The following is a 26,600-nucleotide window of genomic DNA, read 5'->3' as shown; positions in this document are numbered from 1 at the left end:
TCCCAAACAGTTTATGAATGATGCTCAATAGAGCTGTCTACAGTTTGGAACTTTCTGTCTGAAAGTCATCTATGCAGCAAAGCTAAATTTAATAAAGCTGAATTACTATAAGAAAGGGTTAACGCCAAAGAAAGACTGACGACGTACCACGGTTTTATTTTAACATACTACGTTGCAATTGAATTAAATATTTACTGCTTAATTTCATACAGCTCTCATTCTGTCAAATTTTAGGCTAGTTCATTTACAGTTACACAGGGGACATCTAAATGACTAATATCTTACTCCAGACATTCAGAATAATTGGATTTGCCTCCATTTTTTAGGTTTGCTGAATTACAGGGTGCTCATCAATCCTAAATTTAAAAGAAGTTCTTTATCCAACCTTACTTCTGACAAGTGACAACTAACAATGATTTAGGAAGAGATAACTTGGTCAAATAAGAGTCCTTTCAAGTAGACCCATATAAAGGATTAATACATATACATTCATTTAAAACTGAGCATGAATACCTGAAAACTTTCTAGAATTGTATTATTCTCAAAGTTTTCCATTCAACTGTCCATATCCTGTTGTTTTATTATCTCCAAGTTTCAGTCTTTACTGTTACTTATCACTAACGTCAGGGAGATACTATATTTTCCAACTTACCATTACTTGACCAATGAAAACACATTCCCTTTGAATAAAAGCATCACTGCAAAAAATGTTTCCTTAGATTACATATTTGCAATGCCAGATACCAATTAGCAGCATCTAATTTGGAAACACGTGGTTAAGGAAAGTTTGTTTCATCTAATCAGGTGTGAGAGAGAAAGATAGGTGTTTATAGACTCGCAGGCGGTACTTACACTTTCAGTGTTACCAGAGTCAATTTAAAACCAGCATGTGAAAAAATGAATACATTTAGATAAGACAGGAAGTAAAGATGGACCAATGAACAACTACTGATAAAATCCCTTTACCTATTATTATTCTAGATACATACACAATTTCTAATACAGTCATAACTAGAAGTAGGAAAAATGCATGTATGTATCTAGCCTGAAGAAAAATCTGTGGACTGGAATTCTAATGTGCAGGTTTTGACTCAAGTCAGAAGTTAAAAGAAGAATTCATATCTCAGACAGATAAATATGTAAGAATTGACTGTGAATTTAGCATCTTCCCCTGTTAGCATTTATTGAGTCTCTGGGTTCAAAGCCCCACCACACTTGCAACCACAAGTCAGATTCCTTTTTTTTGTTGTTGTTGTTAATAAGGAGTGTCTCCACGCTGTCAAGAGTATTACATGCTTTTATTTAAAATCAAAAGGATATGACAGGAGAGGAAACAGTGTGGTCTTAGGGCAGTTCTGAGAATACTTGAAGCTATTAATCATTTTTCCTGACTTACTCACCTGGAAGGACAGTAAACCAAATTTGCTCCTACCTATCACGTCTTTATTTCAGTGTTTTATAGGTATTTTTAAGGACTTGATCTGAAAGTGCTTTCCAGAATTATGATGAAGGCCTATAATTGATTTTAATCATATTCTTCCATTATCACGTCAGTATATTTTCAGATTAAAATGGTTTCTGCCTCCTTTAATTTCTTTAAGTTACAGCAACTAGAAGCTAGGCTTCCCAGACTATAGCACAGATTGAGGTCAAGAGTTTACAAAGATGCTTTTATCATTTAATCACGGTAATCAATCACTGAAATTAGATCTGTAGATGTAGCATGAAAGGCTTCAGAGAAAAGAAATAAACAGCTTGATCCCGAAGTGTTTAAAATCAATTAAATAAGGTTTTCATTTTAATTTGCTCTAATTTAAGAAGAGCTTTTAATTTAATTCTCACACTCTTAATTCTCTCCACTCTATGACCCAGTTACACATTTTAACAGGAAGTATTTGCTTACGTCTTTCAGAAACAATGAATTAATATTACTCTGAAAATGACATTTCATAGTGGGTGCAAAAAATCTGACTTTCATTCCCATCCCAAAATACAAAGAGTCTTTTCCCATTACTTTTCTACAAGTACTGGAAATATAGAGTGTTAACATGCAATGTATTTCTTAATTCTTAGTTTACTCACTCTTTTTTTGCCAGAAAAAAGTTCAGTTTGCTCTGAACTTCCCTTTTAATAACCTGCCAAACCTTCAGTCTGTGCCTTACTGTGTCACTCAACTTTGAAGTCAAGTTTCAAAATAACTTTAAGATGCACTCAACTGAATAAATAAACAATTTCAGAAGGAAGGAGAATAAAGATAAAAGCGTATCATCACAGCCATTCATTGCAGTGAGATATAGGTAACTTCCTGGGCTTCTATAGGAGTAGCTAGAAACTAAATCTGTAAACTATTTAAATCTTTTACATAATATTACATTGCCATAATTACACACCAGCCAGAGGAGAGGGGCTCCTAAGAATCTTAAAAGATAAAATAATTTAAAATAAACTTCTGAACTCCACAAAGTTCCGTAAGTCCTTCTGAAGTGTACTAGCCATGAGGGTACAACACTAGAAGGTAGCCAAAGTACATAGTATAGCTCAAACCCAAGTTTTAGGGTGCTTTAAGTGAAAAAAAGCCGAGAACAACTTTACAGTTCAGATGTCATGGTATTTCTACGGAAAAGGAAAGACTGTGGTTCTACTCTGCTCTCTAGACTGTTTACAGTCTTTATTCAATGACTGCTGAACAGAAGAGGCAAACTCCCAACTGAGCAAGGCTATGGAGTGAAAAACCAGACGTTCAGGGCCCGAGTGCTTTAACTTTGCCTGTGCAGGTTCTAGGCAGTAACAGCATCACCTCCTTCTCCTCTGCCGTATCTGAATATAAACAGCTGCTGTGCTAGTTATTTTAAGGCTCAGAGGTACAGAGACAGAGCTCAGCTGCTCACTGCCTTCTCTCTGAATCACATCACGTAGGCTCGATACAAGCGCGTAACTCTTCAAACTGGGTCATTTTTAGGTATGTGTCAGTATCTGAAGAACTCTAACACAAAAATGTCAGTGGGTGACTCATGTTTAGGCAACCACTAGAGGATCTAAAGTGACTTCTTTGACTTCAGCATCTAAATTCTGTCTATATACTCTTTAAGCACCAAAGTGAGCTCCTCAGTTCTTTTCCTTACTGAATTCAAACTATGAACCTGCACCCAAGCTCATCCAAAATACCATACAGAGGAAGATAATAAATACACCTGTAAGAAAGACTTACTTTGCCTTGTAATGCACTAGTGCAAGAATTTGTCATTCCCAGTAAGGAAAATGTTGAGACTCCATAAGGTATGGATTAGAATACCTTTTACAAGTGATGACATGAGGAAGAAAAAGGTGATAGTACGGATAATCTTACATCTCTTCAGATGCTGGAAAACCCCAGTTGTGCAGCATCAGACAGACCTCCAGCCAAGGCACGGCATGCCGCACATATCCTGTTTGTAGTGAGGTTCACTGACATTATGGTCTCCAGAGCTCTTCTAGGTTTTTCTTAGAAGTAAACAAGTCTATTCATCATTTCTACTGTCAAGCAAAAGGATGTTCACACGAAAACATGCTGCTTCACTTCAAGGTAAAGACAAGGACATGCCAGTGGTATCATCACCAGGTGCCAAGTGAGAGCTGCCTACAGGCTTCTCCGTTACGATTAGCTGGCTAAGTTTATCCTGCAGCCAAGTGGTATGTGCAGAACAGCACAGCCACGCACCTACTCAGGTCAACTGTTATGTGGATCACTAACTCCTCAAGGTACAATAGTCTCCCTGTGAGCATCACTACATGCCCTCTCCCACCTAACGCCAGATGGTAGCAATACAAACTATTGGGAAAGCAAGTAATGAAGGAAAAAAAAAAAAGGAGGAGAAAGATTACACTGACAAATTTAATAGGCTAGCAGCTTTTTCTTTTTTTAAGAGTGGGAATTTATTTATTTCAGTTAAATTTGGACAATAAAAAAAAAAAAAATCACTGTTAAATTATTAGGTGTATCTAAAATTCCTGATTCTCAAACGAGGCAAAACACTATTGCGTTTTTCAGCAGAGTCACCAGTCAGTGTTCACTCCTTGTGAAAGCACAGAACAGGTTCCTCAGCTGTCAGCAGCCTCCTGTCACTAGCCAACACTGAAAGCTGAACTCAGGATTTTACAGGAGGTGATTTGTGAAAGGAAAGGGAGAGAAAATCAGCTCCTATGATCCAGGAGGAGCACCTGGAATAGTATTTCGTATTCCACTCCCCTGTGTGGTTCCCCACCAAGAGTCACAGTCTGAGCCTATAAATTATGCATTCTGAATATACCATGTAAATGCACACCTTTTTAAAGGGAAAACACTTAGCAGAGATCAAAAATCTTGTTCACCTGATAAAATGAGTGAGATGCTCTAAAATGAGTAATTTGTAGGACTGATGACTGAACATGCATTTGATGGTCTTTCTTTCTAGGTTTACATATACTCTACCTTCCAGATGTGTTCTTTAGTATAGCAAGGGCATCTGGGTAGCCATCCATATTGTAATCTCCAATATGAAGCGTAATTGGAAATGAAATTTCTGTTGAAGATTTGTCATTTTGATATGGTACAAAGCCCCACAGTGTGTCTTTATTTCTGAAGTCTTGCAAGACTGGAATCCACTGCAAAATAAACAAACCAAAAAAAGAACAGCTAGGTAAAGAAATCCATTTTATTACCTAATTCTATTTAAAACAGCTGACATGTATTCACTGCATCAGGATTCTTAACCATTTACAAATTTCCAAAGAGGAAATAAGGATTCTTTCCTAAAACTGCCACCAAAAATTTCAAGTCTTTTACGTGCACTAAATTATTCCAGAACAGAAAAAAACAGATACAGTTGTAAGAATAAAAGACCTGTGTTTTGGAATGTGTGCAGTGTATTAAGATATTCAGGAACAACTTCACTGAAATTCAGGCTTGCCTGGAATCTGTACTAATCCTTAAGCGTAGGTAAACCCAAACCATCAGGGCCTTGAGATCCGGAGTCCCTTTGTTTTTCTTGGAATTGCAAGCAATAGGCAGCATTAAAGCTGGAGGAGGGATGAACCCTCATTAAATTTGTGGAAAACACCAAATTGGGGGATACAATCAATGTGCTTCAGGACAGGATTGCCATTCAGAGGGGACCTAGGACAGCAAGAACGGGCAAACAGGGACCTCAGAACAATCAGCAAAGAAAGTCGTGCCCAGGGGAGTAAACCTGGCGATGGTACAGGCTGGAGACTGAGCAGCTGGGTAGCAGCTTTGCTCAAAAGGACGCGTGGGTCCTGGTGGACACTAAGGTAAAGCTGAGTATGGCAGCTATGGCAGCAAACACGGTAACTGCTGCCTATGCTCCTGCTGATTGAGGCGATTAATTATTTCTCTTTATTCAGCACTTGTTAGCCTGCATCTGGATCCTGTGTCCAATTTCGTGTACCACAGTTCAAGAAAAATTTGAGCATATTGAGTGCGTTTAGAGAAGGGTCACCAAGATGGTCAGGCATTGAATATTTTACTCAAAGGACAGGCTGAGGGCACAGGGGTTGTTCAGCCTGGAGAATAGAAGACTTAAGGGGGACCTAATCACGGCCAAGGAGATAACTGAGAAGACGGAGCCAGGCTCTCTACTGAGATACATGGCAGGAGAACAAGAGACAATGGTCACAGAATGATACAACGGAGGTTCCAGCTAGAGATAAACAAGCAAACAGTCACTATGATAATGATAATTAAACTAGGAAAGAGGCTCAGAAAAGTTGCAGAATATTTGTCCTTGGGGGTTCTCAGAGTTTGACTGGACAAAGCTCTAAACAACATGATCTGAATTCAGTGTTGACCTGCTTCAAAGCAGGACACTGGATTTCCTAAGGTTCATTTCAGCTTGAATAATTCTATTATTCATGGATATTTAGAAGTTGAAGAGCTTCACTCCCCTCCTATCTCCCCAGCAGCATCAGATACTGAACTGTCTGATAAGAAATTAAGATTACAGTATCAAGTTGAAAGTACAAAAGAAATGCAAAGTATAATTTCTCCAGGACAGGAAAAGGAATGTATCTGCACTTACTTTCCAAAGTGCTGCAGAGGTGCTAAATAGGAATTTATCTTAATTAAAATCAAAGTAATTTCACAAGCTGGTATGAAGCTGAAGTACCAGGGTTAACATTTCAATGCTACAGAAAAATTCAGTGCCATTTTTAAAGCCAGAAGTAATTTTATATGTCAACTCACTGACAATGCCTTCAAAAGGACAGAAGGGTGCCATCTTAAAGGATCAGTATCACCAACATCAAAAGCACTTAACAGCATCTTAAGTGTCCCTCATCCAAGCCTTAATTTAGCTATTTCAGGAACCAGAATGAGATCCCTGACAGCATCATTTCCTGCTGTGGAGAGACTCCCTCGCTAACACAGTCCAGTGATCAGCAACATTCCTGCCACATGAAAATTGCGTGTGATACTTGGGCTGGTCCCTTGAGATTACACGCAATTAAAGGCCCCCAAAATTATTAAAAGACTATTAAAGACCCCCCAAAAATTATTAAAAAAGTGCACCACGATCAGCTTTGTTTGGATATCACAGATGGCTTAGAAGCCTGGAACAGTTCTGCCAGACACTGCATATACTCAGTGTCTGCGTAAGGGACGACATCTGAACTGCAACAGTGCTCTACACCACTCTTGATGAAAACTTGAAGTTAAAATAAAACATACTTTGACCCCCGCCCCCCAAACATATGTGTGCCTATTTAGTTACTGTTAGCTGCTGAACGTTTGGAAAAATCTAACAAACAGAAAATAAGAAAAAGACTTCCTGAGGGAAATTTTTCAAAGGGTTACATTTCTTAGCATTTATTTGTCATGCAGAAGACAGATGAAACAATATTATTATAAAATACTATAATTTTGAAAACCACTGATTGAAATCAGAACCATGAAATATAATATAGTTTTTACTTTACACGGTATCATTCACACACTTATTGCAATGAAATCCAATTATATCCGTCATATACTTTCTAAATGTTCCCATGTATGGTAACACTATTTTAAAGAAACAAAATTAAAAATGAATTTTTAGGCACAAATCCAAATTTGTATTCTGGTTTTACTCTACTGAAAGAGTAAGTCATAGAAAGCAATTTTACAATCACGAGGTCTACAATGAAATGCAGAGATGTAAAACAATAGGTGAGCAAAGCAGAAAGATCACCTCTTGCTCCCAAGAGGCTCACTGTGCACGCTGCAGAGTGAGAGTCATCCCTCCCACCGAACCAGTTGTGGGCCCCTTTGTAACAGCAGTTATAGAACACTTCAAGCATCAGTCTTGTTCAATGTGCAACCAGAGCACATTCTAGCACCATACGTCGCTTGCTCTGACATTTTAAGTTCACAGTAATCCACATTTTTGGTGAAACTCATTTTGTGTATTTCTATTATAAACAGCAGTATTGTGTAATGTAATGAAAGATTAATTGTGCATATGCCTCAGGACATACATTTCAGTATAGAAGGCAAAAAATGAAAATATGTTTGTCAATAATATGTCTCCTACTTCTTTTGTATTTGATAATCCAGACAATTACTTTAAGCTTCATGTTTGCTGTTACTATTTTAATAGGAAAAAAGACTAAACCTAATTTTTTTCTTTTACTTTAAGATAGAAATAGGTGGGTATGATGAGGACACACAAAGCTATTTTTTGCAGTTTTCAGATCATGCAATTTCTGTTGATTGAAAAAATTGAATGAGTGTATCTAAAAGAAAATTTAAATGAACAAATAATATTCAGAGAAATCAAAGATTTACTTCCCTTTCTGTTAAATTCCATTGCATCGCATCACTAATACCATAACTTAAAACATTTATAGATATTTTTTACTCCTTCAATTAATGATTTTGTAGGCTAACATAAGAAAAATATCTTTAAGCACTTGAAAATTTCTTTTCAAACACTTCAAATCTTTGTTTTTCAACAAATAGAAGAGAGAATGATTTACTGCCGCGTGAAAACACTGTCTTTTTCATTTTGAAAAAGATCTTGGGTACTCGAGAAAAATTTAAAGCTAGTTTCACTCACCCCAACTCAAAAGGAGCTCATTTCTTTCAGAGTCCGTATTCTTCTATACATTAGGAAAGGCGGTTCTCTTGCTCTAAAGCCTGTTAGCAGGGCTTTGAGCCAAAACTGTAGGATTAACACATCTCAATTTTAAACTATGGCTAGAAACCTATGAAGCGCAAAACCCCCATACAGCCAGCTGCCCACTTCCAGGCCACCTAACGCAGGCAGGGAGCCAAGCTGTGAGTCAGGAAGCATTTGGAAATTGGTAGCCATTCTTGGCCAATACCTTTTCTGGAAACGACAGGGGTTCTCCTCCCTTCTGTGACAAACACTATCCCATCCTACAGAAAGATGAGCATCAAGAGTGGCCGGAAAGAACTGGCCACAGCAATAGAAGTCCTCTTCCCTGGGAGGTCCCCCTCTACCGTACACACACATTGTAGTTCAGCTGCACATAAAAAATAAATCCAGTGATTTCAGGATGCGTTAGGCTTTCAGCGCATACGAAGGTCACCTGAATTCTGTAGACAGTCGAGTAGCCACTATTGCACAAACGTAAACTAAGTAAATTCCTTTTACATTACACCATTAACTTATGTTGTTCAAAGCTCAGAAGATGACAATCCCCCACACTGATTTGACAACACAGAAAGCAGTAACCAAAGCAGTAAAGTCATATTTTTGATGCTGAAATGTGACTCTCACAGCCCCATGGCTGCTTTGGGAAAGACGAGCAACTTAGAAATGATGAGAAGATCTTGTAGAATCTGAGATTTATGAAAATTACAGCAGCTGCAATCTGACCCCACCTTAAACTGTTCTAGAGGAACGAGGAAAAACTTCTAACGGTGACCAACTGCAGCTGATAATCAATGTTGTCAGATACCTCTCTTGCCTACGGAATGATGCCACAAAGACCCGTGGTTTGCTGTAAGATGCACTGCTGTGTTCTACTTCAGAGCTGCTAGATTTATAAGAGGAATAAAGCTATAACCTTTCTATTGTACAGAGAAAGGATGTAAGAATCATCAAGCCCACAAAGAAACTCTCAAATTAAGGGGCTGAAATAATACTGTTTGCCTCAGGAAAGGAATGAAAAATCATACCAAGTGCTTGACAAAATTAAGAGAAAGATCAGTCATCTCTAAGAATATCATAATATCTAGAGTTTCTACAATTAACAGTACTAGGGAGGGGAGAACTCAATCTGATTTTCAGAATCTAGACGAAAGATCTAAATCAGCTAGCAGATTAGTCTGTAGCTATTGCAGGTGAATTTAAAGAAGCATGAGGTGTCCTAACACCTGCCACAATCTGAAACAGCATATGGGATTCTACTTCAGATATGACAGTAATTCTTCTGTTGCTATGGAAGCATTCACATTCTTTTAAAATGTTAGTAGGTCTGTATCTCTGTCACTCACTCATACGTATTTTATTGGCCTTTACTTTTGCTCCATCATCCAAAAGAAGAAAATTTATCTGAGATATTTCTAATACTTACAAAGATTAAATCATTAAATAAACTAAAACCTATGGTGAAAGATCATCCTTGAAACAATTCTCATAGATCTGCTTGGCTTTCCAGTAGCCATTCAGCTGTGCCAAAGACATCATGAGAAATATACTGTAGACTGACAGACATCAAACGCGATCTTACCAGATCCAAAGTCCAAAGCCTGACATGCCATTGCATGCCTCTCCACAGCATAGTTTTTAGAATCACAGATTCTGCAGATGCATATTTTTAATCGCTATGCATTTCGTCCCAAGGCATCATACGCTGTCATGGGACTGTTTTTCATTTGGTTTCATCAAATATAACAACAAACAAGCGGGAAGGACAGAACCAGGTCTGATTATCATAGGCAAAATATTTTTTGTAAGACAGTCATCTAATTTGTGATCTTTCAGATCTTAGATCAGTAAATTCATAAAAAAAAAATAAAATTCCAGAAGCTAGAAGTCCTAGCTACGCTCTTAACCCTAAAAACCTCTGCCATATAACCCTACAGCAAAAACTGAACAGAGGTAATGGATATATAGCATCTTGAACCTTTTCAATAATAGACTTGCAATCTCGCAGTTTCCCATAGATTCCCTATAATTACCTACCTGTTCCACAAGGGATATTATCCCCTTGTTGAAACACATTCTGCACCACAAGGGCTCATTATTCTTTCCCTCAAATCGTACAGTGATTAAACAAACAAAAGAAATTGATCCCAGTCTGTTGCCAAAAAGTTTATGTTCATCATTTCTCATGAAGATTAACTTACTTCAGAGTCAAAGCTTGGAAATTGGGTCACCTGATCTCACAATGACCAAATGCAATGAAATTAACACATTTCACTTCCAAAATATGGGAAGTAACATGTTTGAAGAGATTTCTACCAGAAGAGAACACGCAACACATGGGAAAAACTGCAGACGTATGAATGAAGATACTGATATTTTCCACTATTTCAGAATGGAAAAGATAAAATGCTTTAGAAGAAAAAACCCCATCACCTCTAGATGAGTCTAAGAGTGCAAGAGAAGAGTATTCTAGATATAATTCTTTAAAAAGGTTAGGCCAGAACAATTCATTATTGCATGCCATTTGATACTGTCATTTTTAATTAAAAAGTCATTCTAAAAATATGCAGGGAAAATTGCTTTAAAAGTTTCTAGGTAACTCCTCATACTTTTTAAAACTTTTTTTTCTAGCAGGATGAGAATCTGTTAGATTCTTCGCTTTTTAAAATAAAATGACAATATTTAGCTGCTAATTTTTAACTCAAATGTCATTATCTTGGAAATTATTTTAAAATTGAAATTACACAGTGAAATTGCTAAATTAAGTAAAAAAAAAATAAATATTCTGATGAGTATCAGAAGTGGTATGTTAAAAATCTGATGTATTTCTAATTAAATAGTTGACCTCTATCAAAAGAATGAAATAATGAGGGAACAGGAAAACTGCCACCGTGCAATGTTACTTCAGAGCAGGTTACAGTAAATGACTCTACTTCAGAAAAATTCTGATATTGTGCAAATTGACCCACACCTTCCTCTGCCACTACTCCATCCCTTCCTTCTAGAAACGTACCATGAGCAACAGATAATATAACTTTTCTTTAGCACACCACCCCGTCATCTGCTACTCTCAAGTAACAGCTTTGTGTCTCTCAACGGTACGTGCTGTTTGTGTGTGGTTCATTTTCGACAGTGAAATTACTTTCATCGAGAATATTTGTCTCAAATTTACTTAAGCAGAAAAACTCAAATGTCTTTTACTTCTTATGTTATCAGAGTAAGGAACTAAATTTAGAGCTAAAGAGCAGTTGTCTTTTGACATAAGAGCACCCCAACTACTCAACGGTGAAATGTCAGCTGCCCGTTACAGCAGTACAATCAGTCTAACGTGTTTATCAAAAGTCTGGGTTCTGCCCTTTGACCAGAAAGCAATGCAAGTATCATGAACTGAGCGTGCCCTTGCTTTATACAAAGGCTGTGACCTGTAAATCAAACTCTGCTGTAACACTGTGTATCCAGCAATGCTTTAATCCATTGCCTCTATTCTGTGTTCACAGGCAATTAACGTAAAAACACCAAAACAAAACAACCCACAAACAACCAAACATGGTGTGCACAGGAAAACATGCATTTCTAAGGACAGAGATAACAAGATTACAAGGCTGAGAGATACATTACCAAATTTAGAGTTACTTTCTCTTTCTTACACTGATGGTATATTCCATCCTGGTTATACTTCCTTAACTGACCGGTAACTGCGCACTTTCCTTTCCAATACAGAGTGATTTTCTCACTAGTAGGAAAGCGTGCCTTCTAGAGATTTTGATTCTTTAAATGAGAAAACCTACACTATAAACTTGGGCTGGACTGCAACAATGACATTATCAAAGTATGTACTGTTCCTTGAGCAAACAGTAAATTCACCTGTAAATTCTGAAATATAGATCAGAGAGGGTACTACTTACGCACCAAAAATTCTACTTTTAAATTGTCAGTAAAGGAATAAGTCGGTAATTCATCACCTGGTTAGAAACACGTACGGCACACATTACACGTTTCTGTAAGTACACTACTGTGGGGTTTGCTGCCGGCTCTAAGCAAGTACTTTGTTGGTCACCTTGGCCTTTAGGCTCACATTGCTAAATATGAATTTAGTAAAAACATTTATTAAGGCATCAAACAAACATTAGGTTAATTTATTGTAAACTGTAACTTTATTATAAAGCAGGGAACTTTAAATACTTGAAACAGATGTTTTAAGTATTAAAATAGATTTTTTTTTTAACACATGCTAAAATAAATGAGTATACAGTAATCTATTACGTGAACGATGACCATGTCTCAAAACAAGCAAAGCAGTGTCATGAACAAAGCTGAAATAGGTCAGCAGAAACCCAGTCTTGAAGATACATAGCCTAAACAAGTCTTTATATACTATGTGGAAATTCACTTAATTAGTAACAATCGAAGACACAGTAGAAATAAAGGGTTAAGAGGTGTGGGCTGGTTCAACTTGATATGTGCGAATGTGCACATGTCTATATATATATATATATAGCTTTTATATATATATACACACTTATATATATTTAGCTTATATATACACACACACATATATATATATATAAAAGCTAAAAAATAACTCCCTAACTTGAACTGAAGAAGCTTCTTTGAATTAATTAGATCTGTTTCCAACTCTTAACACAAACCTTGTTTGTCTTCTCATGCTAGGGCAGTTACGGTGCTTAGAATGCAGTGTTTTGCAATCAACAAAGTGACTCATCAGAAACATCCATAATTTTCTTGACTTGAATTGTACATTATGTAGAATTCTAGGTATGCAACCTCTTCCACCAAGCCCATTTTTTTTAGATAGGTAATAAATAAGTAAATAAATAAAAGTCTCTTATATGCAATAATTACAGGTGAGGAAGTTTCATTTTTCTTTCATGAAAAATCATCTTCCTATTTCATATAATTTCATAAAGCACAGTATGTTCCTTTGTCTTTGCAATCCCAAACTCACGATACCTGATCCAATCCTAGCTTAGTTAAGTAGATGGCACTTTTTTGACATGTTGTATCTTCACAGACTGGTAATAACTGTTCACTTTGTCCATCCCCATCTGTCAAAGAGAAAAAAAGACTGTCAGCTTTGTATTTGCAAAATCAAAACCCCTGTTTGCAAGAGGTAATCAGCTGAAATAATTTATTATGTTTTAAATGTGAAAAATTACAGAAGGTAAACTAGACCTTTTCAAAATGCTTAACCTAATGGTCTAATCTGGGGCTTTTGTTTGAAATTGTCATTGTTGATGCATTTTCATCTCGACCTGTATTACAGAGAAAGTTTTACATTATACTTCTGATGATAATGTGATATATTTAGAAGAATAAGTGCTTAGTGATTTACTCAGTCCCTGTGTTTAGTTCGGAAGAAAATGACCTTTTATATAAATCTACCATCCCAAGTCTCCCATACAAACTTATTTAATTTTCTAAACTAGTTTTAAACTCCTGTGCTATCAGCAAGACTTTAAGAAGAGTCATGAGTTCACATGTAATATGTTAATCTATATTAAAAGATAAAATACAGCAATGGAAAGTTGACTAACACAATGGCTAATAAATTCCCGGCTTATAGAATTAGGCAAACCTGAGTAATTTACAGGTTTTCAAAAACGTTCTTCTAGCACCTTTAATCCATGGATTTCCAAAACCTTTAGTAGAGTAATGACCTTCTCGTGTTTAAACACGCAATGCCTATTTGCATCTAGAATTCTGACACACAGCACATATAATGGGAAAAAAAAATAATAAATCAATTTACTGCTCATTATCTAATCCAGGAGAAATCCCTGTGTTCATATTTTAGCCCTGCCGCCCTGCTTCGCATATGTGGAAATACACTGCCCTCCTACTAGGAGATAAACCATCAGAAGTTACCTTGTATGGGCTGAGAAGGAACAACAGAGAAGTAGCTGAATATAAGCAACCAAAAATTCGCAGCTGTAACTGCTGCATTAGCGACTACTGCTGCAAGTCCTGATGATAACTGAACTTGACTTACTAGAGAGATGGTATGCCCCAGACCAGGAAAATTTCAGGGTACCTGCTTTTCCAGGCTATGAAATCAAAACTCATACTGTAATAAAAAAAAAATAATCATATTTTCAAATTGCCCCTTAGCCCATACAGTTCTGAGGAGCTTGGTATTAATATTTTAAGTGGATTTTGTAAATTGCTTGATGAAATCTCCTTACTTCGTATGCAAAAACTAGATCATCTGCTAAAGTCACTAAATCCCTTATTCATTTCCCAATATACTACTGACCACAGCCTAAATGTTCAGTCATACTGTACCATAATATGAGAAATGCTTTCTCAGCCTGCCAAATTATATTTCTATGAAGCTGAACCTCCCTTTAGAGTGTGTGTGTGTGTGTATATATATATATATATATTTGTGCGTAGTTAAGTTTTCTAGGTCCCACCCTTATTACATAAGGAAGTTGGGAGATGGAAAGTAGGGTTATAAAGGGGGAGGAGGAGTGATGAAAATATCAGACTTCCCCAAATATCTCCAAGTGATAAAGCCAAACAGTCACCTTTAGTGGCTTCCTACATCCCATCTGCCTCATGAATTATTTTAACTCACCACCAAACCCCTCCCAAATCACAGCAGCTCTGTTATCAAGGAGAGATAACTTAGGATGCCAAGTAGCCTAGGTGATAGAAATCCAGTAAATCTGCATCCAAAGGGATGGGAAAGGAAATTACCACTGAATAGAGGAATTAACACAGAAACTATTGATTTTGACCAGTCTGAAGTCAGCACCAGCTTTTGAAGCTGTTTGTTTTCCTTCTGCATCATTCAAGAACAACAATTAAAACTTTAATTTTTGCTTACATGAAATAGAATAAAATACTGCTTAGACTGCAGGCTTTTTCTAAACTTTAAATGGGAGAAACTGTTAAATTTTGCAAATTATAAACTATGGAAATATTGAAGGGTTTGTTAGAACAGAATTAAGTTGCAGAGATGTCAGTATTTTGCAAAATATAAAATTTAAATTAAGCCCTAATCTTTTAAAAACATTCTACAGAACTTTCAGTCCAAAGTAATTTAGAAGACTTTCAATAACGCATAAGGACAAAGAACCTTCAAATACGAACTCTTTTCGTGCTTTGTTAGAAAGGGACAAGGACAAGGATGTTCTCATTTTAAATTATGCTATGGAGCAGAGGAGAATATAAAATGTTTGATTCTACTTAAATTGCAAACATTCATCTTGTTATGCTGATAACTCAGTTTGATAGTCTTGGTAATTAATGTTCAGTAATACTGTAGTACATTGACAGGAACAACCTATGTAGCTTTGAAGAATAATGGAACTACAGGGCAGTAAGAACGATGGAACTTTCACATAATTAGATGAGAAGCCACCACCATACAGATGCAAGTATTCTAGATAAATTACAAGTTTAAGAGTAAGATTTGATTAAAATAACTCAGTACAATCAAAGAATAAATAGAAGGTAAATATGCATCAAACACCACACCTTTGCCCCTGCAACTGAAAATAATACGATACAAATTCCGTATTAGAAGGACACAGTTTCCCCTGTTCCTTTGACCAGAAGCTACAGGTCCATTTATGTAACTTCTTATAGGCTCATGTATTCAGGTGTAATTTCTCTTCAGTTCTGTGTGACATATATTTAAGAATCCAATATTTAAAGAATAAATTTGTAAGGGAAAAATCTGTTGGCAATTTATAGACAAGGAGTGTGAGGGGCTATTCTTAAGCTGACCTAGATCTCCAATTATTGCTGTATCCACCTTCCTAAAGTTTTTCAGATAGAGATATCTAGCTTATGAATTCTGGACTGGTTTTTTTTTTTGGTGCTCAGTTGAATTTAAAGATAAGAAAGAAAGAAGATACAGACATATTAGTCCAGTAAGTTAGCAAAATTACATTTCTCTTAAGTATAGATGTCTGAAATTAAATTTTAAGCTGTTCATGTGGTGCTGTAAGTTTCCAATTCCTTAAATCAGTATTTTAAAATTAGTATTTTAATAAAGTACATTTTATGTGGCTCTACAGAACTAGGGCTTTACAACACTTTTATTCTGAAGTGACACAAGCTTTCACTATGGGAAAGCCACAAACTGATACAGCAGCTTTTCCAGTTTTGAAAGAACATAATTTATTCCTAATCCTTCTGTGATTCCCACCTTGGAAGCACCTGCTGAAATACAAACCCTTGGCACAACTCCACTGATCTTGAAGACCACACAAAAAACCCCCTGCAGCTGCTTACAGAAGAGCTTAATTGCTCTAACAACAAACTTACCTTGGACATACAATGCTAACTTTTCTCATCTTCCTGCTTGGTTTCAATCTCAATTTAAAGAAACATCCTTAAATTTTAATAAATTCTGCCACAAGGGAGGAAGAAGCCAGAAATTAAAAGGAGCCTCATTAGCACATTTCCTCTAGTGCAGTTAGGTATTCATAGGTGACAAAACATGCATCAGTGACAATGGCTGGATGAACCCATCGGACCACCTGAAATAAACTGCGCTAGTTTCTGTTTTTAAAAAAATACCTGCATGACATGTCTTTAATAATGCACTTTAGCCCAGGACTACCTAGGAAACCTATTTCTAGAGATCCTCTGCAGTCCTCACTCAGCTCCTAGGGTCTGCTTAGTCTACCCTTCTATTACTGTATGGATTTTAATCTCAGTTCAAATTTCTGGAAGTCTCAAGGTTATCCTTACTTGTAATTTCAATAGAACGCGTAACACTAGATGTGGCTAAATGTACTCTAGACTCCACATGTCCTTTGCTAGCACTGCTCCACTTAAAGCATGTTTGACACACAAACACAAACTCAGCTGTTAGCTAGCATGTTCTCAACATGCGATTCTGGCTTGACTGCGATACTAAAGAGCTACATGGTTAATAAAGATCAAGTTCTATAGGCAGTGGAAAAGGCTAGAAAAAGAACAGTCCCACATACTCATCAGCTGCAAATTCGTACTTTTGTCAAAATATGTAAAGACAAAATTAGCAGTGTTATGCCATCTAGGAATCATGTGAGAATCATTACTTACTGCCTGTTCGTTTCAAAGAAATCCATGGACAGAAAGCCTTCTTTCCAACATTTTGCCCACGTCTGCAAAGTGCTAGCAGTCCAATCCAGAACAAAAGCAACCCGAGAGACACAGATAGTGCAGCTCACTGGGAGCACACCTCATACAGAGAGATTGTATGAGGAAAAATTACTTGCAGCTGAAGCTTTAACATTGATTTTGAATGTTCACACTTGCAAAAAACATAGCTCAAAGCTTTTCAATCTATTCTAAAAGTAAATTTGAGTGGGAGAAAGCAGAAAAAACCTTCTAAATCAGATTAAGAACATAATGTTATTAAAAAGTGTTAAAAATGCTAAAAATGCAATGCTATCGTACTAGCGTAACCACACGTTTTAAAACAAATGCACAAATAGCAAATGGTGTCTCAGTGGTTACTCTGAGAGATTCCTTGACCCTGAGGTCCCAGCATCTCACTGACTTGCACATCAACATGTACATGTTCTGCTGTCTCATAATTCGTAACGATGACACTAGAGTTTGTGGAGTTTCAGCTCTGACAGTTAAGAAATTGCTGTAGCAGGTCTATTAGATTTTAGCCCTTCCAATCGGAACCAACTGGATTATCATCTCACATTGGCATAGACCTTTTGTGAAGGGGGGGTGGAGGAACTTGGTCAATTCTGTCCAATAACTAATTTATTACCTACTTCTATCCATAATTAGAGAAATACATATAAAGTAACTAGGCTGAACAGGCAAATAGGCAGCAGGCCCTACAATAGAGAAGACAGAATGTAACCCTCCACTAATAAATTGGTATTTTTTTAAGACTACTAGTGAAGTTCTGTCACACTTTAAGAAAAAGAAGTTACACATAGTAAGCTTCTTCCCAAAACAGGATGTATCACAGATACGCTTTTAAAGCAAACATGCAGATAGTTACTTAACATTAGTAAACATAGGCAAAAAATACTCAATCCAAACCTTCAAAATCCTTAAAAAACATAGAAAAAGGTATAAGAAAAGTGGTATTTTGCAATCAAGTTCAGGGGTTATTAGATTCATTGCACATGCTTATACAATGTAATTTCCAACATGGGCTTTGAAAGAAAAACTGAACCTGGGGAAATTACAAGTATCATGGCCACTCAATTCAAAACTGGTTTGTAATACGGCAAGATGAAGTTGTAGTTATGACAAGCAAAACAGCTTTTGGTGGGCGTATGATCCAAATCTTTCTACTTTAAACAGCTGTGTAGTTCTGCTCAGTGTAATCTTACTTCTGCTCCTTTAAAAACAAAAATGGAATCCACCTTTTTTGTTGCTGAGATGACAGACTGATTATTATAACTTATTACAGTTGTGTTACATAAAAAGAAATTGTTTTCTGGCAAATAAAAATAAGGTAACTATGCAGGCTAAGACAGTGAGAACAGCCTAGCTTTCATAATTCTCAACCTGATGCTACATAAAAGCAAGACACTTCATATACCACAAAGTCCCAACGCCTTGAGAACCTACTGTTCTCTCTTGAGAGAGACATTCTAAACTAGCCGTGGTCCCTGTATTATTACAGACTTTGTCAGTGCAGTTCTCCTTCAAAAAGGTGAGAAAAAAAGTGACCTCAATATAGTACAATAAAAGCCAAGAAGTTTTTCACTGTTGTTGATTTAAAGTCCAAATAAGTATAAGGCATCTCTTATTTAATACAATACATCCTAATGAAGCTTTATATGCTTTTTATTTCACCATACATACAGCTTGCACCCACACAGCTCCCTCATGGCTTTGCACAGTTCTCATTCTCCTTTGTCGTGAGCCCTTCATTTTAAGTTCTAAAGAATAGTAAGAAAATAAGGAGGAAAAAGCCCTGTTATGGTAGTGCTCAAAACAATACCCTTTCTGGGGCAGGCAAAATGACTACAACCAATACAATTGAGTTGGATATTCAAACAAAATAAAGGTTTATTTGAAAGCTGATTATCTTAAATTTATCTTCTGAGGTAATAAAGTGATTAGAATTCTTTTGTCACTCTCTGCCTTTATGTTCAACAAGATGGTCGTGACAGAGACAATTATCATAAATTACTAAGACAACAACGCATTATTAAAAGAATCAGTCTCAGCTGCTTTTAGAAAACATGAATCACAACTTCAAAAAACAGATGCAAAGAGCTTTTACAGATGATTCAAAGTTCTGTGGACATTAAAGAAAGCCTTAAAACACTCCCCTTCACACTAAATCAATTCTGACTAAGTCTGTCTGTGTCCTTCCAAAGAATCCGTATTCACACCTCCACTGTGAGAAAAGCATTTAAACACGGCGTGCCAGCAAACTGCATGAGGTCCAACAGCATGCTCTTGTACCCGAAATGGAAAGACTATATCGAATGTACTAACTGGAATCCAAACAGGAAAAAGAAATTAGATTAAATACAAAATGAGACACCCCCCTGCACACTAAACAAGAAGTAGCACTGAAATTCCTGTTGTAGCTTATGCTGAAAACTACTGGTTCCAACTATCTCCGATTGTTAAAAGAGAAACTACAAAGCCTGACTGCACAGCTTGGCATCATATGGCATCAAATGTTCACATGCTAACAAATGAAGGGGATAACACTAATTAAAGAAAGCCACCTGTACAACTAAATTTTGGGTTGAGAGTTCTTGTCATATTAACCATGAACATCGTCAAAGAAAAATTAAATCCTGAGGAGATTAAGTTGTTCAACAAAGAAACGAGTGGCGTGCGCACCACTCCTCTAATTTTATAATTGGAAAGAAAGCAAAGTAATTCTTAATGTACAAGCCCCATGGACAAAAATTAATATGATGCAATATCAGTATTTTTTTTTCCCAGGAGATGTTAGCATTTGTCAGCAACATGTGGAAGAACTTGGCAAAACATGGGAAACAGTTCCTTGTTTGTTCGTCCATCCATTCCTCCCCTTCCCAAACAGACACTGCTTTGGAACAACATTTAAAACTAAGTGGACAAAAATACCTCACTGTAAGTCATAATAAAGACTTGAAGAGAAAGAAATAACAGAATTAGTGTTTATGGTTTGGAGGGAGTCAAGAATGCGTATAAAGTTACTTAAAAGTACTAGGGACACACATCATCTCAGGCTACAGCTTCAGCCACTCTCAGCCCATCACACGCACTCTGTCAGGTAACAGGATGTGCAAATGTGCCACAATGCTCTTGCAAAATTAGACAATCTAATCTCCACTATATTATATTATTTATTATTTACCCTGTGCAAATTCAGGGAAAACAAGAACTGTACTAGAAAAAAAAATCTCTTGGATTTTTGAGAATACTATTGGTACAATTGTACCTGGCTACTATTTAGTGGCAAGGGGATGGGAAACAGTTCAGAAATGTGGGACTTGTGTGGGTGTCAGATCAGGACAGATGCCTTAAGGATCAGGAAGCGCAGCATTTTAAACAGCAAAAGGAACAATATGAAATGATAGTATAGAAGACTGCTTGCTAAATGACTATGTGATAGGGAAGAACAGTAAGGATGAGATGCACGGAAAAATAATCTCCCAAAGGGGTCAAAGATGAATTTGAACAAAGAATTTGAGGCCACTGCATTCAAAAGTTTCCTAGATGGACTTTACACAAGTGCTTTAACTTAATGTCTGTCCTATTCTCAGATCCACACTGTGACTGCAAAAACAAATGTTGAAATTACTAAGGCAGTCAGAGGGGGTGCAGTCTGTAGTGCAATGTGATCTACTTATATCCAACATGAATTTACACTTTTTTGGTTGTTTGGAGGTTTTTTTGTTTGGTTGTTTCTTTTTGGGTTTTGGGTTTCATGGTGTTGGGGTTTTTTTGTTTGTTTGTTTTTTAAGCTTAAAGGAACTGCAAAGGAGTAACACATGGCTATGGCCTTAAAAATCAAGCTACAGGATCTTTTTGTAGAAAGAACTGTCAAAGTAGGGCTAATATTAAAATGAAAAGGTATCACTGAGCAGCACTGATGGTTACCAGTTAACAAATAAGACAGGTTTAGCCTCTAAATACGCTTTCATGGACTCAAATACATAAGTGGCAATTAACTTGGTATGTCTTTATGCACCTCTGTTTCAGATGAACTGAAGTGCATCTGTTACCAAAACAACTTCTTCCTTATCTGAAGTAACTCAGAACATACAGTGCTCCAGAGACAAGTGCTTTATAAAGGGGTTATTTACTGACACGCATCACTAAAATTTTCCTTTGACATAGCTTCTACATCTGAGGATGCAACATTCTGAAGAGAAGGAAAAAACTAAAGAAATTCAGATACTAAAACAAAGTTCACACACAAAATTAAAAGCTCCAAAATTGAAGTGCAAGTGCAGGCAGAAAAGCAGTACATTTAAGGAATGATATCATCAGCTGCAGATTAATCAAAGTCGACTTTAAACAAAAAATTGTCACCTAAATGCATTTTACAGTGCAATGAATGGCTTAAAAAAACCCCAAACCAACCCAAAGGTTAGGCTCTCTGTTATCCAGTTAATTACTGGCAATAGGGAGCTATCCTTTCCCACGAGAAAAATGATAATTTCTACTATATGTCATACAAGTAGTTAACATACATGGAACAGTTCAACTAGTTGGTAGGGTGAAGAACGGAGAAGATTGACTCAGGATTATTAGCTGGATAACTGGATTTTAAACAGGAGAAAAACTTGAGTTCAGGTTCCTAAAAGACTTGGATAGAACTTTAACAATGCCAATCCATGCTTTCTCAAAAAGTAAGCAGGTTTGCATAGCTGGAGCAAACACAGACTTCACAAATTAGGGAAGATCACACAGATAAAGACTCGGCAGCATCTAAGAAAACAAATGGTGAATAGAAGATAACAAACTGAGGTGGAGCTGCCTAAATGCTGCCTGCAGAACGTGAGAGTTGTGTTGTATTTACAGATGAGGATACAATCAACAGTATGATTTGCTTGATTTCGAAAAGCTATTTCTTATTCTCTTTACGTACAGGCAGTAATAAATTTCTTTGCCTAAACTAAACAAAATCAGTGATTCATCAAACTTTACATTCTTAGATCAGATATCACAAAGGATGCTTTATCAATCTCCATTAAACCAACTGAACCAATCATAGTTGAATAGCAGTTATAACATTCATTTCCAATAAAAATGAATTAATGGGCTGTATAAACAGCAGAATATTCTATGCTAATTGCTTCTGGGTCACTACTTTAAAGATATATTTCATTAATCTTCAGTGTAGCAAGAAAATAGCAGGTTTGTGTGTCCAAAATATAGTTCACATTCATCTTGTTACTAAAAAAAAAAAAAAAAAAAATCATTTTCAGAATGTCCCACTGAAATCCTTAAATTTCTTTAACAAATACAAAATTTTCCACTATTTTAAGTGACAATTATTAAAACTCTTTAAAACTGTTATTCACCAGAATTCTAGCGAACATCTATGATTTCCTCCAAAGACAGTACAGTCAGACCTTATAAAAAGGCTCTGCTGGCATACAGATAACAACAACGGAGGATTAATCATTTTTGCTATAGCAACCACTGCACTGCAATTACCATAGTGACATGAGAAGAATAGAAAAAGTAATAATGAAGAGCTCTTACTTGTTTGGAGCAATGTGTCAGCCAAGTAAGTGCAGAATTCTGTAGTGCCCAGCTCTGCTCACCTTAATCAATTGAAATGCCATTTATAATAAATATGCCACAAAGCATTTCTGATTCATTTTTAAAAGGGAAACACAAATTTGTCAATTGTTCACTGTCCTTTGGTCAGGTTAATGTACAAATCATTGCTATCATGTAACAGAGGGGAGTGTTACTTGTTTTTAAGGTTCCAATTTAGACATAAAGTCTAAGGTCAACTACATTACCACAAATATATTGATATATGTACACCTGCTTTTGCATATTTTTCCATTAGAATATACAGACACATGTGTATATACAGAAATACAATAGGCCTTACAAATACATATATAGTATGTACAAACATACATTTGCATATCTTTTTAATGAAAAAATATATCTTTATTATTTGAGTACTTCAGGAAGACTTGGTGCTAACATTACTCAAACACCTGTGACGGTTTCTCATGAGTCACCTAATTGTTCATTTTTTCCAGCTCCACTTATCTAAATACTTTCTACTTGATAGCTGTTCAACAACCTGCTTCGTTTAAGAAAGGAAACCTTACCCAAAATTAGTTGCCTTTGGAGGTTCTAAGTCAGGATCTTATTCAAAGCTCACCCTTTTTTTGTTTTTTCAAACAGTTAACTACTTATGGCTGGAAAGGGTATTTAAATAAAACTTTTGGAAACAGGAAATAATGTTAAACAAAGTCACCTTTTGAAACAAAACATGTTTTGCTAAGACGTAGGTGAATCAGAATCTTGGACAGCAGAAGTGCAAGAGTGTACAAATAGAAAGGTGGAAGTAAACAAGCAGGTGGCAGCACAAGTGACACACTCCCAAGCTCACGTCTGGCCCTGACATCATGCCAGAGTCACTAATGTGCACAAAGTTAAGCGAGTGAAAGACAGAGAAATATGGAATCCTTTGAGACCTTTAGTGAATGGCAAGGCTGGTGTATCAGCTATGAGGTACAGAAAACGTCAAAAAAGGCAATAGAAGAGAGGCAGGCAACACAGAACTAAGAATGGAACAGGCTTGCGACTGTACATTGAACGTGTGTCTAGTCACAGCAGCTGTATCTCTAGTCACAGCAGCTGTATGCCTGTGCCAACAGTAAAGATGCAGCACGCAGAGAGCAGAGTGAGCTCTGGTATGTTCTATGGTACGTTCTGCTTAGTGCATCACGCAGTTTGACAAAAGCTGCAAACTTCTAATGGATCTAATTTTACATTTTCATTGTACTATTTTGATTTGTTGTGCAATGAAACTTCTTTCAGGTCCCACTACTGATAGCCAAATTACTATTTCAAACTGCAAACCATCATACCTTAACTTCCTTTGACTTACGACAATCATTATTTCATCATTTTTGAAACAGGGAAAACTGAAAAAAAGGAGATGCTCAAGTCTGACAAACTGTTTCTAGTAAGGCATGTTCTTTAACTTCAGCTTAGTACAAGCAGAATCTGTACAATAAATGCCTACCTTTTGAAGGTATCTAAACATACACTGATGTAGCACAGTGAGCAAATGTAGTTACTCTGATACAGTGTTATTCTACTAATGTGAGATTTTCCCTCTATTGTTAGACTGGTGCAGAACAAAAAAAAATACTGTAATGAAAATGAATACAAGCAGAACTCAAAGATCCTCCTTCTCAATAAAAGTTTTTTTTTTCCTCCTACCAGTTTCTGTATGGCCACACTTACACAGAACTATTTAGCTCTAGGTAGGAATTTGATGGTGGTCTGGTATTATTCAGCGTCCTTCAGACCGCGTTTTATAAAGAACATGGAATTTAGAATTATGTCCCTTCTTAGTCATACACATTGGTTTAGTACCGTATTCACTTCAATATTCTCTAAAGCTTTGTTCAATGAGAAAATAACTATTTGTTGTCTTGATTATTTTAAATTAATTCTGGGAATATGAAGAAAAAAAAATTGATCCACTACTCAATTTCCTACCCACTGTTACAACAGAAAAAGATTAAAGTTGTAGTAATACTCAAATAGTAATCTTGAAATCATAGTTATAAGTATTTCCATAGTTGTCAGAATAAACTTTGTTCCTCTATCAAAATGCACTCATACATTTATAGCACTCCTTTCGCTCGCTTAGGAAATTAACAGGCAGAAAGACCATTATGCCATTTCCCATCCTTCACCCTGGATGAACTTGAGTGATCTGGACTGAAGATAAAGATGACAGTGTGTATGCAGCTGTTCAGGAAGAGGAAGCAAGATCCTCAGACCGCAAGATTTCTGTGGGTGTTCTCTCTTAGAGATTACATGGCTGAGATCTTTCAGAATAACCGGTTCCAAAAAGTCAGCTTCTGAAAAGCTAGCCTCTCCTCCCATAGATGACACTGATGATTCCGTGCCTCTCTATCTGCTTTGTCATATATGCTGTCCCGCCACATTTCTTTGTATCCATTTCATAAGTCCCCCCACACATTTTCTGCCGTTATATTAATTCCTACTAGAAAGATTGCTCCACCAGTGCATAGCCTATGAAGTTGGTGATAATTAGCAGAGAGAATATCAAACAACTGGTGACGGAACTTCCCAACGGGAGCCCCCTGCGGCTGCAGTAGCTCATCCCGGCCATTGTCTTTCATAGCCTTGGTTGTACCAAACCCACAGTGCATTGCACTGCTACCTCACTGCACATTCCATTCGTTCACGTTTTCAAAACTTTAACTTAAACATTTTAACAGTTCCACTATGCTCTGAAAGACATCCCAGGGTTATTAAAATCCCATTAATTATGATGATTTTCTAGAATTATGATATATCATTTGGGCTCATTAGCTACCTAACATACAGACAAAATAATCCCACATCAATATTGCTTTGCACATTGCCATCGTTAAAAAAAAATAAATCTGATTTCTACTTAGTACTTATTAAGGCACATTATTCAGAACATCAGCTTAGAAAATAGTTACAAAAACCCAGACACATATAACTTTTTTTTTTTTAAACTTCAAAAAACTTAGTATTCTATTTTTTCCTTCAGATACTATATATACAAGTGTTTATATTTGTAGATAAACAGTAAAAGTTTTTACTTACAAAGATTTTAGAAAACGTGTTTCTAAACGTGTTTTTTAGAAAACATTTCACAGAAGAACCTAGAGCATTGTTCAGCTTCTACCTTATTTCATTTACTATAGATCTGTAAACCCATCTATAGTTGCTAGATAAGGATGGAAGGATAATTAACTATCCAGTAGAGGTGTCTTCTAGTTACGCATCAGTAAACAGCTTTGCTACAACTCTTAAGAATACTTTTAAGTGGCAGCAAAGTACAAGAGAGTTGGACTCTGGGTCTAATATGCAGCTCAACTTTTAATTTAAAAAAATTGTCATTTTCTTTAAAACGGATTTTAATGCAGCAAGGCTACAATTTGGCAATGTTTTAAGACCAGCTCAGTCTCACAATTAACAAGTGTGTTGTATAAATATAGTAAATCAGTTCTTTAAGAAGTTATTTACATTCAGTAGTGTCAGCAGAATGAGGCCTGTAGCACTCTCCCTTGGGTTGCAAAATTCTTATTTTACTGCACAGAAAAAAGGTATTTTTTGGACTACAAACCAACATTTCCTGTTTGTAACATGACATGCATATTGATAAGACACAATTGACTGAAAAAGTACATTCTAATAGAAAAATATAGGCTTTCACTAACCCTTGCAAAAATAGATTTACATATAAATTAAGTTTTTCTTCTGTCCAAAAGCCTTTCAGAATTTTCAATTACAACCATTAAGATTTTA

The 26,600-nt window shown here is 36.3% G+C and overlaps 1 protein-coding gene across 1 annotated transcript in view; it reads right to left on the bottom strand.

Moving 5' to 3' along the window:
* Positions 1-26,600, bottom strand: part of ITFG1 (integrin alpha FG-GAP repeat containing 1) — an 86,009-nt gene that overhangs the window by 29,814 nt on the left and 29,595 nt on the right. The window contains exons 9-10 of the mRNA XM_063334437.1: positions 13,098-13,192; positions 4,448-4,620 (exon numbers count right to left, since the gene is read on the bottom strand). Of these exons, the coding sequence (XP_063190507.1) occupies positions 4,448-4,620; positions 13,098-13,192 (268 nt within the window). The remainder of the gene's footprint in view (positions 1-4,447; positions 4,621-13,097; positions 13,193-26,600) is intronic.

This window comes from Chroicocephalus ridibundus, chromosome 4, assembly GCF_963924245.1.
Source record: "Chroicocephalus ridibundus chromosome 4, bChrRid1.1, whole genome shotgun sequence".
NCBI lineage: Eukaryota > Metazoa > Chordata > Aves > Charadriiformes > Laridae > Chroicocephalus > Chroicocephalus ridibundus.
Note: the sequence above shows the minus strand (reverse complement) of the source record. Positions and strands in the feature narration are given on the sequence as shown.